Here is a 14,344-nt window from a genome sequence, read left to right as displayed (position 1 = left end):
TTTATTTATTTGTTTGTTTTAAAACAGAACCTAGGACTTGACACTAGACCATTATATCTGAACAATTCCAATCACTCCATCCTGAATATTGTCATCTCTGACAACAAGAGATACTAATACCATGTTTGGGAACCTACGGGAGATCCTTGGTCTGGGACTCAACTTATTTGAATTTCTTTGAGGCTTAGAAATAAGACATTAACTTGCTGAAATCCAGGGTGAATGCCTCATAAGGGTAGAGAAATGGTATTAGTGTTGCTCAAGTTAGTATCTAACTACTAGAATTACTACCTCCTGCAGCAGCATCCAAGTCCATAATTCAGTATAGACTTCTTTAACAAAATAGCTTTCTGCAGTTTTCCACAGGTATGTCAATAATAGAATATAAAAGTATCTCACAATTTACAATAATCCAGTGTTGTAGAACAGATGTCCACTGATGTCCCCCGATCCCAAACCAAAGTGAATTACTTGTTAGAAATAATACTTATCTGTAAACGTGGCTGACTGTGCCCATACCTGAAATTCCAAATTCAAGTTTTCCATACAGAAAACAAGATCACATGCCATAACGTTGCTCCACCACTGAACGATAACTTCAAAGATTATTTTAAAAGAAGGCATCACAAATTTACCCAAAGTCAGTTTCAAACAGCCTTGGGTCATCTTTGAATCTGCCCCTCTTTATTTTTCGTTTTTCTATTGTTACAAACCTTTTTTAAAACAGATTGTGGATCACATTTCATTAACAAGAAAGAATTTTAGCAGCCGTGAGAGATGAATAAAAAGTCAGAGCCTGCCACTGAGAATTTTAAAAGGCAAGTAACTCCTGCAAGCTCCAACTCTTATTAATAGGCTCTTAACTGCAGACACAAGATGGCAGAAACCCTGTGAAGCTTTTATTCACCCACTGCTGTGACTAGTCACCTCCGAGGAATGAAACTGGATATTAACTAAGGTGTTTTGCCCCGGAGATATTTATCCGTTTTCTTTCTGGCGCAAAGAAAGGCGGTGCCGGCAGGCAGGTCTCCACACCCCCACCCCGCCGCCGCCCGCCGCTCCGGCGGCAGCCCCGGGGCGCTTCTCCTCGCGCGACCCGCCTCGCTTTCCCTCAGGCACCTTTCTCTCCCCCGGCCCCCCGTTAACGCGGCTCGGCTCTCGGGCAACCCCGCTCCCGCCGCCCACGGGAACCGGGCGGCACCGCCCGGCCGCGAGGGGCGGCCGTTACCCGCCGCCGCCGCCCCGCGCTCCCCCTGTCGCCCCGTGCCCTGAGGGGAAGGGAAACCCCGAGCCCTCCCCGGCGGCGACTCGGGGACAGCCTCGCTCTAATTCTGCCTCACGGAGCCAGGATTTAAGGCATGGGTGGGGAGCGGCGGTGCGCTCCCGGGGCCTCCCGGGGCTGGCAGAGGTGCGCTCCTCCGCTGTGGCCCCTCCACCCCTCCCGACATGGGGGCTCCGGGCGGTCCGCGGCGCCGTTCCCGCGGTGGCTGCCGGCAAGGCGATCCGTGCCCCCCCGCCTCCCCCTTCCTCCCCGTTCCCACACGGCCGGGGCTCGCCCGCCGCTTTCTCGGCGCCTTCTCCTCAGCAACCTGTTGAGAGGGAGGGGGAGGCTGTCTCCCCTGTAGCTTGCAAGATTGGCAAACCGCTCTGTCCAATCGCGCCAGATGGCCTCGCCCCCCGCGAGTGCCTATTGGCCGCTCGGGGCTCAGGGCGGGGCTTCGCAGTTCGCGGAGCTCCCCTCCGGAGCGGGGCGCGCTCCCCTCAGAGCGCAGCGTGTGCGTGGGGCGAGCGGGTGCAGACGCGCCGCGCCGGCGGTAGGAGCGGGGCCGCCACTCGGCCCCTGCGGAGCGCAGACGCCGCTGCCGGCAGCTCCCGGCACTTCGCTCCGCCGGCAAGAACGATGCAGGCTCTCCCCGCCGCGCCGTGGCGGCTGCTGGCCGGCTTGCTGCTGCTGGCCGGCTGCGTCTGGGTGGGGGCGCCGGAGCCGCCGCCAGGCAGCGCCGCGGTCTCCTCGCCGTGGGCGCCGGAGGCGGCCCCCGTCGTGGTGGCCAACCGCGGGCTGCGGGTTCCCCTGGGCCGCTCCGCCTGGCTGGACCCCGCGCGGGACCTGGTGCTGCAGGTGCAGCCGGGGGACCGGTGCCACCTCACCGTGCTGGACGAGGACCCGCTGTGGCAGCGCCCGGGCCGCCTGAGCCCCAGGCGCTTCCCCTGCGACTTCGGGGCCCGCGAGGTGCAGTACTCCCACCTCGGCGGCCGCAGCCCCGCGCGGGACCGCGTCCGCCTGCAGCTGCGCTACGACTCGCCGAGCCGCGCCCTGGTGCTGCCCCTGGTGCTGGAGGTGGAGGTGCTCTTCACCCAGCTGGAGATCGTCACCCGCAACCTGCCCCTCACCGTCGAGCGCCTGCGGGGCACCAGCAACCCGCTGGACTCCCGCAGCCTGGAGTTCGCCTTCGAGCCGAGCCGGCAGCGCTGCCGGGTGGGCCTGCTGCCGCCGCTGGCCGGGCTGCCCCGCTACGGAGAGATCCTCAACTACCCCCCGGCGGCGGTGCCGGCGGCCGCGACTGGGGAGGCGGCGAGGAGCGGCCCGGTGCCCGCCTCGATGTGGGACTGCGAGGAGTTCCTGCGCCTGGGGCTGCGCTACCGGCATACGGCAGCCGGCGGCTCCCCCAACCGTGACCTGGTACCGTTGGTGGCAGAGCTGCGGGAGGCAGCGGGCAGTGGAGCACTGCTGAAGCGCGAGTACTTCCAGGTGCTGGTGCGGATCCGGGCGGGGACTGAGAATGTGGCCCCCAAACCCAGCTTCTTGGCCATGCTGATGATGGAGGTGGACCAGTTTGTCCTCACCGCCCTCACGCCTGACATGCTTGCGGCTGAGGATGCCGAGTCACCACCGGACCTGCTGCTCTTCAACATCACCTCACCCTTTGGCCCCGGCCAGGGGCACATAGTCAGCACAGATGACCGGAGCTTGCCTGTCACCTCCTTCAGCCAGCGGGACGTGAGGGAGCTGCGCATCGCTTACCAGCCGCCCATGGAGGACTCAGATCGGGAGCGGCTCTTTGAGCTCGAGCTGGAGGTGTTGGACCCAGAGGGTGCTGCCTCAGAGCCCTTCGCCTTTGTCATTGTGGTGAAGCCCATGAACACCCTGGCACCTGTGGTGACCCGCAACACTGGCCTCGTGCTCTATGAGGGGCAGTCGCGGCCTCTCTCAGGCCCCGGTCCCAGCCCCAACCTGGTGATAAGTGATGAGGATGACCTTGAGCAGGTGCGGGTGAGTGTGGTGGCAGGGCTGAAGCATGGCCACCTCACTTTGCTGGAGGACATCCCAGCACCTGCTGCCCCTCGTAAATACTTCACGGTGGCTGAGCTGGCAGCAGGTCAGGTCATATACCAGCATGACGGCAGTGAGTCTCCACTCAGTGACAACCTGGTGCTGCGGCTGGAAGATGGTGGCTCTCGCCACCGTGTTGAGTTCCTTTTCCCCATTACCCTGGTGCCCACTGATGACCAGCCACCCCTACTCAATGCTAACACGGGGCTGGCCATGGCTGAGGGTGAAACAGTGCCCATCACCACCCGTGCTCTTAGCGCCACTGACATTGACTCGCAGGATGCCATCCTGCTCTTCACAGTGGAGTCTGGCCCCACTGCTGGGCAGCTGCTCCTCCGTCAAGCGCAGCCACCTCCTGGCTGGGAAGAGGAGGAAGAAGATGAGGGCTTTTCTTGGAGGAGGGTGCCGGGTTTAGTGGGGAGCTCCCTAATCTATGAAAAGCCAGTGAGAGAGTGGCTGCAGCAGGACATTGTGGAAGGGCGTCTCTATTACCACCACTTTGGGCCTCACAGCCCTGGCCCTGGGGTTGTGTTGGACCAGTTTGTCTTTAGAGTCCAGGATGACAATGACCCACCCAACTGCTCTGGACCACAGACTTTTGTGATCCGGGTTCATCCCGTAGACAGATTAGCCCCAGAGCTGCATAGTAGCAGCAGCCTGCACTTAATAGTTGCAGAACAGCAGGTGACCCCACTGCGGAGGAAGCACTTGTGTTACACAGATCAGGATTCAGGGGACCGTGAACTCCACTACACAATAACCCAGCCCCCCACTGACACTGACACTAACCACCCTCCAGATGTATATGGAGCCCGCCTTGGATCCCTCGTGCTGACTGAGGATCACTCTGTGGAAGTTACCCACTTCACCCAAGCCCAGATCAATCATCACAAGATATCGTACCGTCCCCCACAGGAAGAACTGGGGGTGGCTCCTCATTTGATTCAGTTTCAGTATCAAGTGCAAGATGCAGCTGGCAATGCAGCTGAAGGGACTTTCACCATCTACCTGCAGCCTGTGGATAACCAGCCTCCTGAAATCATTAATACTGGCTTCACTTTGCCTGAGGGAGGCAGCCATGTCCTTAGTCCAACTGAGCTGGATGCCAGCGATACGGACACTGAACTTGCCCATCTCAGATTTATCCTGACCCAGGCTCCTCGGTATGGCCAGTTGCAGCTTTCTGGGTACAGTTTGATTCCGGGAGGTGTCTTTGGCCTGGAGGATATCAGACAAGGGAGGGTGGTGTATGTGCACAGTGGAGCTGAGACCAACAGTGATACCTGCAGGCTTGACGTGAGTGATGGTGTTCATTTTGTGCCCATCACACTGAAAATGAATGTGCACCCAGTTGATGATGAGGTTCCTACACTACGGTTGCCCCCAGGCACTCTTGGTTCCTTCCTGGATGTGCTGGAGAATGATGCTGCTGAAATCACTGCTAATGTCATTCAGGGCACAGATGAGGATACAGATGACTTAATGTTGACCTTCATTGTAGAGGATCCTCCTCAGCATGGGAACATCCTGGTCCAAGGGGTGCCTGCAGAGAGATTTTCCCAGAGAGATCTGCTGGATGGTGCTGTGGTATATGCTCACACTGGTGGTGAAATAGGCCCTCTTCCCAAAGAAGATACCTTCAACCTTACCTTGTCTGACCTGTCTGAGGAGTGGAGCGTCAGGGGCAATGTTGTTCAAGGAGTTTCAGTCTTGGTGACCATTCTTCCTGTGGACAGTCAAGCCCCAGAGATTTTTGTGGGGGAGCAGTTCATGGTAACGGAAGGTGACAAACGGGTCATTACTCCTGCTCACCTCAGGGCTGAAGATGTGGATACTCCTAATGATGATATACTCTGCACTATTGTTGCTCAGCCGACATCTGGGTACGTAGAGAACATCTCTCCAGCCCCAGGGTCTGAAAAATCCAGAGCAGGGGTAGCTATAAGTGCTTTTACCTTGAAAGACCTCCGTCAAGGGCATATTTTTTATGTCCAAAGTATACATAAGGGTGTAGAGCCTGTTGAAGACAGATTTGCTTTCCGATGTTCTGATGGCATTAACTTTTCCCAAAGGCACTTTTTCCCCATTGTCATTATGCCAATCAACGATGAAGAGCCTGAAATCTTTATGCGAGAGTTTGTTGTGATGGAAGGCATGAGCCTGGTTATTGATACCCCTGTCCTCAACGCAGTTGATGCAGACATCCCTGCTGACGAGTTAATGTTCACAATTACCAGGCTTCCCAGGCATGGCCACATTGTGAACCAGCTGGTCAATGGAACTGTCCTAGTGGAGAGCTTTACCTTGGATCAGATAACAGAGAGCTCCAACATACTCTACGAACATGATGACTCTGAGACAAAAGAGGACCGTTTTGAGGTGAAACTCACAGATGGTAAACATACCGTTAGGAAAACGGTACTCATCATGGTTATTCCTGTAGATGATGAGACACCCAGAATGGCTATCAATGATGGTTTGGAGATTGAAATAGGGGAAACTAGAACTATTGATAACAGAATATTGAAGGCTACTGACCTGGATTCTGAAGACAAAACCTTGACATACATTATAAGATACGGGCCAGGACAAGGCCTCTTGCAGAGAATAAAGCCTTCAGGTGGAGTTGAGAATATCACCCTGGGGATGAACTTCACCCAAGATGAAGTGGATAGAAACTTAATTCGATATATGCATTTTGGCCAAGAAGGAGTTCGTGATCTTATCAAGTTTGATGTGACAGATGGAATAAATGCTCTCATTGACCGCTACTTTTATGTGACAATAGGTAGCATCGATATTGTCTTCCCAGATGTAATCAGCAAAGGAGTTTCTTTGAAGGAAGGAGGGAAGGTAACCCTTACTACCGATTTGCTTAGCACCAGTGACCTGAATAGTCCAGACGAGAACTTAGTTTTCACTATTACCAGAGCACCTGTTCGTGGTCATCTCGAATGCACAGATCAGCCTGGGGTACCCATCTCCACTTTTACTCAACTCCTATTAGCAGGCAATAAAGTCTATTACATTCACACTTCAGAAGATGAGGTGAAAATGGACAGCTTTGAGTTTGAGGTGACTGATGGCTATAACCCTGTATTTCGTACTTTCAGAATTTCTATCAGTGATGTGGACAATAAGAAACCTGTCATCACAATCCATAACCTGGTGGTGAGTGAAAACGAATACAAGCTGATAACCCCATTTGAACTGACCGCAGAAGACAGAGATACACCTGACGCATTGCTAAAATTTATCATCACTCAAATACCAGTTCACGGTCAGATCATGTTCAATAACTCCAAACCGGTCACCACTTTCACTAAACAAGATCTAAATGAAAATCTAATCAGCTATAAACATGATGGCACAGAATCAGTTGAGGATAGCTTCTCTTTCACTGTTACAGATGGCACACATACTGATTTCTATGTCTTCCCCAACACTGTGTTTGAAACAAGGAAACCTCAGACTATGAAGATTCGAATAATGGCTGTGGACAACAGTGTACCTCAAATTGTAATAAACAAGGGTGCTCAGACTCTCCGTATTCTGGCCACAGGTCACATTGGGTTTCTGATTACCAACAAGGTGCTCAAAGTGGAAGACAGGGACAGTTTACATGTTACTCTCAAGATAAGAATCACAGAGGGTCCGCGCCATGGCTTCCTGATCCACCTGGGGAAAGGCAACCATAGCATCAGTCAGTTCACCCAAGGTATTACAATACTCTGTGTTTTCTTTAGATCACTGGAAACATTCTTTTTCATGCTAAACGCTATAATAATTGACGGGAGAAACTTTCCAACAGTGAGCTTATTTATAATGGCTTTATTATTTTTTACTTCTGTTTATTATTTATTGCATCTGTTACAGCTTTAAACAGGAAAGGGGGTCTACTGGATAAACACTGAAAAAAGGAGCATCTTCGCTTTGGAGAGCTTACAGTCCAAAAAACTGTGATTTGGACTTTCTATCAGTGACAGAAATTTGGGTAACAGAATTGGGCTGCATGTGGTTCCGGATTTTTAGAGGCTGAGTGCCTTCTTTAAACAGTTTTAATTAGAAAATGCCACGGGAGTGGCCAAGCTATTATTAACCAATGGTCATACCATGGCTAGGGTATCAGTTGTTACACGGTCTGAGCACATTTAACTGTAAAAGCAAAATAATTTCCCAAGCATGGGGAAATAATACATTATGAGTGCATTGTTGCCTTAGTTACACAAATCTTAATCACAAAGTGTTTGTGGTAAATTAAAAGGTAATGTAAATGTTTTAAAATTTTGTCAGTGTACCTAGTTTTTACATGGAACTAAAATACTAGGTGGTATGAATAGGACGAAAACCACATGTGCCGTATGTTCTGAAATAAAGCCTCAACACAAGGCTATGAAGTAACTTTAATTGAAAGGGGAGCATTAGCTATTCTCCAGAGAATTTTCCATGTTACTTTGCAATGAGTTAATAGCTGGTTAATTAAAAATGAAATTAGGTTTCTTGGAACCTCCTGCAGCTGTGGAGTGAGCAGACAGCACAACTGCACGGAGACTCAAAATTAAAGGGGCCCAGACAGGTTGGGCTGTGTAGGTGGTAAGGCTAGAGATGAACGCTTGTAGTTGGCTGTATTTCATTTCACAGAGCCCATACTGATACGTATTCCATGTTACAGTCTTGGCTGTAGGGGTGCTTAGTTGCTAGCTAGGGTTAAACAACGACAGGGTTGTTGAACTTCTGAATGGCTGGGCTGCCCTAAGTTTTGCAGTGTTAGTGCAAAGAAGAGGATGAGGAGGGGCCAAACCATGTTTGGGAACCACCACAGCTCCTTAAATGTAAGGCTTCAGTAGTGAACCACGAGTAGTATTAAGAATACTGTTGTCAGAATAAGTGAGAAACAAAAGAGAATGGGAGTGAGCAAATAAACAGATTATCACTTTTTTAGTGGGTTTTCTCTTACGTTGGAGAATGTAGAATTATTGTGTCGGTGTTCCTTGAAAGCAGACCACTGCATAGCACAGTGATGTGCCATTTTTTCGAGGAGGGGGGGCAGTCAGGATAGTATTCCATTCTCTTTTGTGCCATATGGCCAGGCATACATTTGTCAGATGATCAAAACGCAGTTGTTACTTGGCTTTCAGTTGGCAGTCCAACCATATGGCATGCCCACTGGTCTTCACGCAGGCTTTTTTAATATCCTGGGGCTGCCTGAGGTGGGTGAGAAGCATGCAACCCTTAGGAAAAATTGGTTTTAAAGCTAGTGAGGATCCTCAGAAAGTGATATAACTTCACAGGTTCCCTGACAGTACTGGCACAAGCACTCTAATTTGTGTTGAGTTGAAGAGTGTTTTTAAGAAATACACATTTCTTCAATAATTTTGTCCTTTGGTTTCTATGAGCAAATACCTCCTGAGCAGCTGTGTTACTTCTGTGATATATCTCTTCTCAGCTTCCTAAATGCTTTTTATAATGGTTTGTATTTTATGAAGCAAACACATAAAAATGTCCTATGAATACAGGGCCAAGCCCTTGAGGGAGAAGAGGTGTCTGGAAAGGCTGCATGAAAGGCAGAAAGCATCAAGCTCACACAGGGATAATACGTCTGCTGAGGACAGGGAAAGAGAACTTGCTGGAAGTCACAGAATAATCTGGGAGTGAAAGTCATGCATGAAAGGGCACTATCTTTTCCTTTCCTTTTTCCTCAGATGCCCTCTTCTCTGTAGCTGCTTTGGGTATGGGAGAGGTTGTGAGTGTCAGGGACAAAAATACTTGGCTGAACCTAGAAGGCTACAGTTTTGAGAAGTAATGTGAGACACAGAGGTCTTATGTAGACCAAGCTGCATACTCAAAACTCTGTGTGTAGTTCACTGTTGTCCCTCACCTTGTGGCCCACTACCATTAATATGCAAAGCACTGTCAAATCCAAAGTAATGAATTTATGCATATTTCATGCTTATGCTGTACTGAGACAAATAATTTATGTTCAGGGCAGGAGTAAACAGACAAAAAAGACCCTCTTTTGTCATATTCTTAATCATCCTAATTAAGTGCAGATTTTGCAGCCAGCCATGAGTAATAGTTTTGACTTTGGGATGCTCCTGTATTGACTATTGGACCTGCTGTTATACACTTTCTTTTTATGTTTTGATCTCCCCCCTTTTTAGGGTCCTATCCTGCCATGTGGGGCAACCTCATAGAAAATGCTGAATAGTTCCAGTTTTATTAACATGTGTGGGTCCTGATGGGGCTTGTAAAACATTGTTACAGTCTTCTAATTTATGTTGGAAGGGATCTCTGGAGGTCATTTGGTCCAACCCCTACTCAAAACTGGGCCAACTTTGAAGTCAGATGAGGCTGTTCAGGGTCACATGCAGATGAGCTTTGAAATCTGCTCAATAGTTTGTGAAGTCCATCCCGATACTCTACCACCTCACACTCCCATTCCTTGGATTTGGGTCTGTGGTTGTATGAACAGGCAGCCTGACCGCTTTGAGTGAAGTAACATTGATGAAACAAGATGAATTGTGTGCAAGCAACTTGAGCAGTCTGGTTTTTCAGATTGCCTGTAAGTGAAAGAGAGAGCAGAGTGATTGTTTAGCAAACAGCTTTTTGCCTTATGCTTGAGATTGCTTTTCAATATCTGCCCACAAAACTATCAAGTGCTAGAAAGGAAATTAGCTTAGCTTGCAAGATGAGCTAAAAGCTTCCAGTCAAAATGCGGTTGTGCAGAATATAGTACGTCCAGGAGATCTGTTGTATATTTTGTTCAGGAACAATCAGTGTGGGGCTTTCTAATTAGTGTACATCAAGAACTGCTGCCACAAGTACAGTAGGTAATCTTTTGCTCGTGAGGCTCATAGAGCTAATTGGGATTGCTCAAAGGGGGTATTAGAGTGTGGAAGAATTAACTTCTTGATAAAAGGTCCCCAAATTCTGCAAATAGTTGGTGCTTTTTATTCTTTTCTATTTAATTAAATAATTAAATTAATTAAAATAATCTGAATGAGAGAGAGAGAGAGACAGGCAAGTGACAGTAACAAAATAAAATATTCTTAAAATACACTAAGCAGTTCCTAAGTTTATTCAAGTACTATCTGTTACTTCATGTTACACCTGAAAGCAGCACTTCTAATTCATTATTGTTTCTTTGTGCCTTATATTTACAATTTGGTGATAGTAAATGCAGAGAAAGCTTAAAGAAAAACACTTGCCACATGGTAATTTCTAGTCTAGTGCTGTCCTAGCACAAAAACACATACAAAGAATATTGTGTATGCATAATCATACTGCACTCATCTCTGCGAGACAGGATTGGAATTTATTCATAGCAGATATTCATTAAGATTAGATAATTTGTTTTAAAAGTGGGGAAAGTCTATTAAGGAACTGCCAAGTCTTTCACATTTAAAGAAGTTTAGTGGTATGTAACCAGTAGGTAGCTGATGTTTGGATAATGTTTTGAATGTACAAAGTGTGACGGACTGCTGAGCACTGTTTTGGGAGTCCCCAGTCCCACATGGGTAAGTTTGTGAGTAAGGGCCAGATCACATCCCACAGCTCTGCAGGCCTGCTGAGAAGCCAGAAAGAAGGGGAAGGAATAGTGGAGAGTAAGGATCTGCCTTGTCAATAATATAGCTCGGTTGATGTCTCAGCACTCCATGTAGCCTCCTGAGGCCAAAGATACTCCAGCCAAATACGCAGCACTTTGCGAGCAATGATTTTATTCAGCATTACCCCGGTAATGCTTTTTATCTTCTTTTTCAGGCTGTTTTCAGAGAGACAAGTGAATTATGTTGTGAAGTGCTTTTGTTTCTTAAAGAATGTGTATTAATATAGGTAACCTTTAATAACCACATCAGTTTTGCAGAATTTTAAATGGGAAATCAGTGCCCTGATCTAGTGAAGATAATTATATTTTTTTAATAGAAAATTACGGTGGAGAATTCCAATATCACATTAATATTTAGCAGGCACTTGCTTACAACTAGGCAAGTTTTAATATAACTAGCATAACCATCAGCTATGGAAGGAAAGCATAGAATTGCTCAAGTGACTGAACATAATGAACAGAAAACAGGTCATTCCTTTGCAATTCTTTTGACAAAATTAAGATGTTCGGATGACAAGTGGCTTTTTTTGATGAGGTGGTCCTGGTCCTGCAAACAGTGGCTCAAGTGCTTATCTTTATATATGTTGGAACCATGGATTTTGATAAGGCTACTCACATGGGCAAAGCTGAGTACTTGTGTAAGTGTTTGCAGGATGAAAGATTTATTTGCTCCGCTGGCATGAAGAGGTATTTGTTTGCATCCTCTTTATAGCCCTATGAATTTTTGATCTTTAACTTTCAAACATTTATGGAAGAGATTCTTCAGTGACATATATTTGCTGATAATGTTCTTAATTTGTTTGCCCTAGAAGATGTCTGGCTACTTCTGGAACTGAGGATTTTGAGGAGCTCTAACAAAAGTGCTTTTGGCTTCTTTTTACTAATGCATATGCCCTAACATGGGAGGAGAACTTGAGCTCCACCTTAATGCTATTAATTTCTAATACTTTTTCTTAAAAAAAGTATCAGACATGGATTTTTACCAACAGCAGTCTTTCGAAGAAAGTGACAAAAATTAGTTTTTATGTATTTCTCATCACTGCTCAAGGAAACCAGAAAACACAATATTAATAAATATTTGTTTACCTTTTACATACTTTCTTTATTGCAATTGATGATTCAAAATTGTGCATTGAATTTTTTCTTACTGAAGTCTTGTCTGTCTACTTTAATTGCATCTGTTTGGGTTCTTAAGTCAAAGTTTGGGTTCTTGGGTTCTTTGGGTTCTTCACATCACTCTAAGTGTTTGAGCACTATTTACAACAGTTCATACAGATTATATGCCATATCCTTTGAAAACATGCTGATAGGAAGGATAGTCTGGTTGAGAGGGCGTTTTTGTGGGGGACTAAAGAGATTGAGATCTCTCTAATGCAGAATGTGTAGAGAGATCTTATCCTAGTGGTAGACCACATGCCAGAAGTAATCTAGTTCTAGAGGTGGGATGCGGGGCGGGGGGTGGACTAATTTGTCTTGCCTCTTGAATGGAAACATAGAAAATACCCTGGATTTTGCTCCCGTTTCAGCCACAGATTTTCTGTACCTCTACAGTACTTCTCAAGATGAAGAATGACAGAATCAATATCTTAATGGACATACATCTCTGTTTAAGAAAATGCACCACTAAAAATATGAAATAGTTCTGACTGTTGAGCCCATGTTTTTACATTTCCTTTCAGTTCTTTTTGTAAATACATCTTAAAAGAAAGAGGGCACAGGGGAGGAGGAAGTAAAGGGAGGGAGAATGAATGCTATCTGTAAAACTTCAGTGCTGTTAATACTGAAATTCTTGAGCTCTGCTGGAAAACCTTGACCTCTCTCTGTTGAAGCTAAACTATTTAATACATATCAAGTTTTTCTATAAAAACAGTTTCCTACCTTCAGCATTTAAAATAAAATCTATTTTTCTTATCTCTTTCCAGCTGATATTGATGATATGAAGATATGCTATGTTTTACGAGAGGGTGACAATGCCACCAGTGACATTTTTCATTTCATGGTTGAAGATGGTGGTGAGTACTCATAAGATCTGTGCTTTTTTTGTTCTTGAAAGAGAAGGAGTTTAAGTATACTTTGGGAATTTAAGAACATTGAATTTAATTGAGGAAAGTCCATGGTACCTCCTGGAATATGATTTTTGTTATGACTTTCCCATATTGTGGACTATTTCTGGTGATGACAAAGAGAGGTGTTGATAAAATTGTAATTGCATCTATTAAAAAAACACTCGACCTACTCTAGCAAGAAAGTGAAATTCTCTAAGTCTAGTCAGATACCTGGGCTTTCTGTAGTTTTACCTTTTTATTCCCTGTCTAGGCTCTTTACACGTAAATTGTCATAAGCCTTTTATCTTGAGAAACTTTCTAAATTTTGATTTGCAGTTATGGTTGCCTATCTCTTTAAAGGTTCCAGTTATAAGACTATTCATATGGACACATTGTCTCTGATGTACATGTTGTGTAGAGTTCAAGTTCTGATTCTACCTACTTAACAGAATCCTCAATGGCTTGTCAAAGATCTTTGTCAGGTGACTGATGTGAATTCTCTAAAACACTAAACACAAATTGAGAACACTGGCAGATACTCGCTTGAGGAAAAAAAAACATAGGTGTTTTTTTTTGTTTTTAAAGAACAAAGAAAGAACAGTTTAAGGGGTAAACAAAACACATTAACAGGCCCTTTTTTTCCCATCCAAAGTCTGTACTTAATGTGGATATTCCTAAATGTACATATTCCTGTGTGTGGTAACAGGTGGTTAGTTTATGTTACTTTAATACCTTTTTTAATATGTTATATATAGCTCCATGAGTAATTGGCAATGAATTTTATTAGTTGATTTAATAATATACTTCTTAGAAAAAATGCTTCAAGCTAGCCTATTTTCAGCTTATGTGTACTCAGCTTGTGTTACTGCTTCACAAGAAGCACAGCCAATTTTAACTGTATTAAGATCAGTGAACAGGGATTTGTCCTGTCTGTCACAGATTGAACAGTTTTGTCACCATCTACTATTGCTGGGAGTGGGATATTAAAGCATGTTCTGTTCATTGTGGTGGACAAGCACAGAAGAGACAGTACCTCTAGAGAGTTTTGAAAATGTATTTGCAAATCTTTGCTACATCAAAGAACAAATCCCCAGGGCTCAGTGCTGGGGCCGGTCCTGTTCAATATCTTTATCAATGATCTGGACGAGGGGATCGAGTGCTCCCTCAGTAAGTTTGCAGACAACACCAAGTTGGGCGGGAGTGTTGATCTGCTCGAGGGTAGGAAGGCTCTGCAGAGGGACCTGGACGGGCTGGATCGATGGGCCGAGGCCAATTGTATGAGGTTCAACAAGGCCAAGTGCCGGGTCCTGCACTTGGGTCACAACAACCTCATGCAACGCTACAGGCTTGGGGAAGAGTGGC

General features: G+C 46.4%; 1 protein-coding gene across 1 annotated transcript in view; it reads left to right on the top strand.

The window, feature by feature from the left end:
* The first annotated feature begins 1,900 nt into the window (after positions 1 to 1,900).
* Positions 1,901 to 14,344, top strand: part of FREM2 (FRAS1 related extracellular matrix 2) — a 142,627-nt gene continuing 130,183 nt past the window's right edge. Inside the window, exons 1-2 of the mRNA XM_075139998.1 lie at positions 1,901 to 7,049; positions 12,860 to 12,949. Of these exons, the coding sequence (XP_074996099.1) occupies positions 1,901 to 7,049; positions 12,860 to 12,949 (5,239 nt within the window). The remainder of the gene's footprint in view (positions 7,050 to 12,859; positions 12,950 to 14,344) is intronic.

The sequence above is a fragment of the Calonectris borealis genome, chromosome 1, assembly GCF_964195595.1.
Source record: "Calonectris borealis chromosome 1, bCalBor7.hap1.2, whole genome shotgun sequence".
Lineage (NCBI taxonomy): Eukaryota > Metazoa > Chordata > Aves > Procellariiformes > Procellariidae > Calonectris > Calonectris borealis.
Note: the sequence above shows the minus strand (reverse complement) of the source record. Positions and strands in the feature narration are given on the sequence as shown.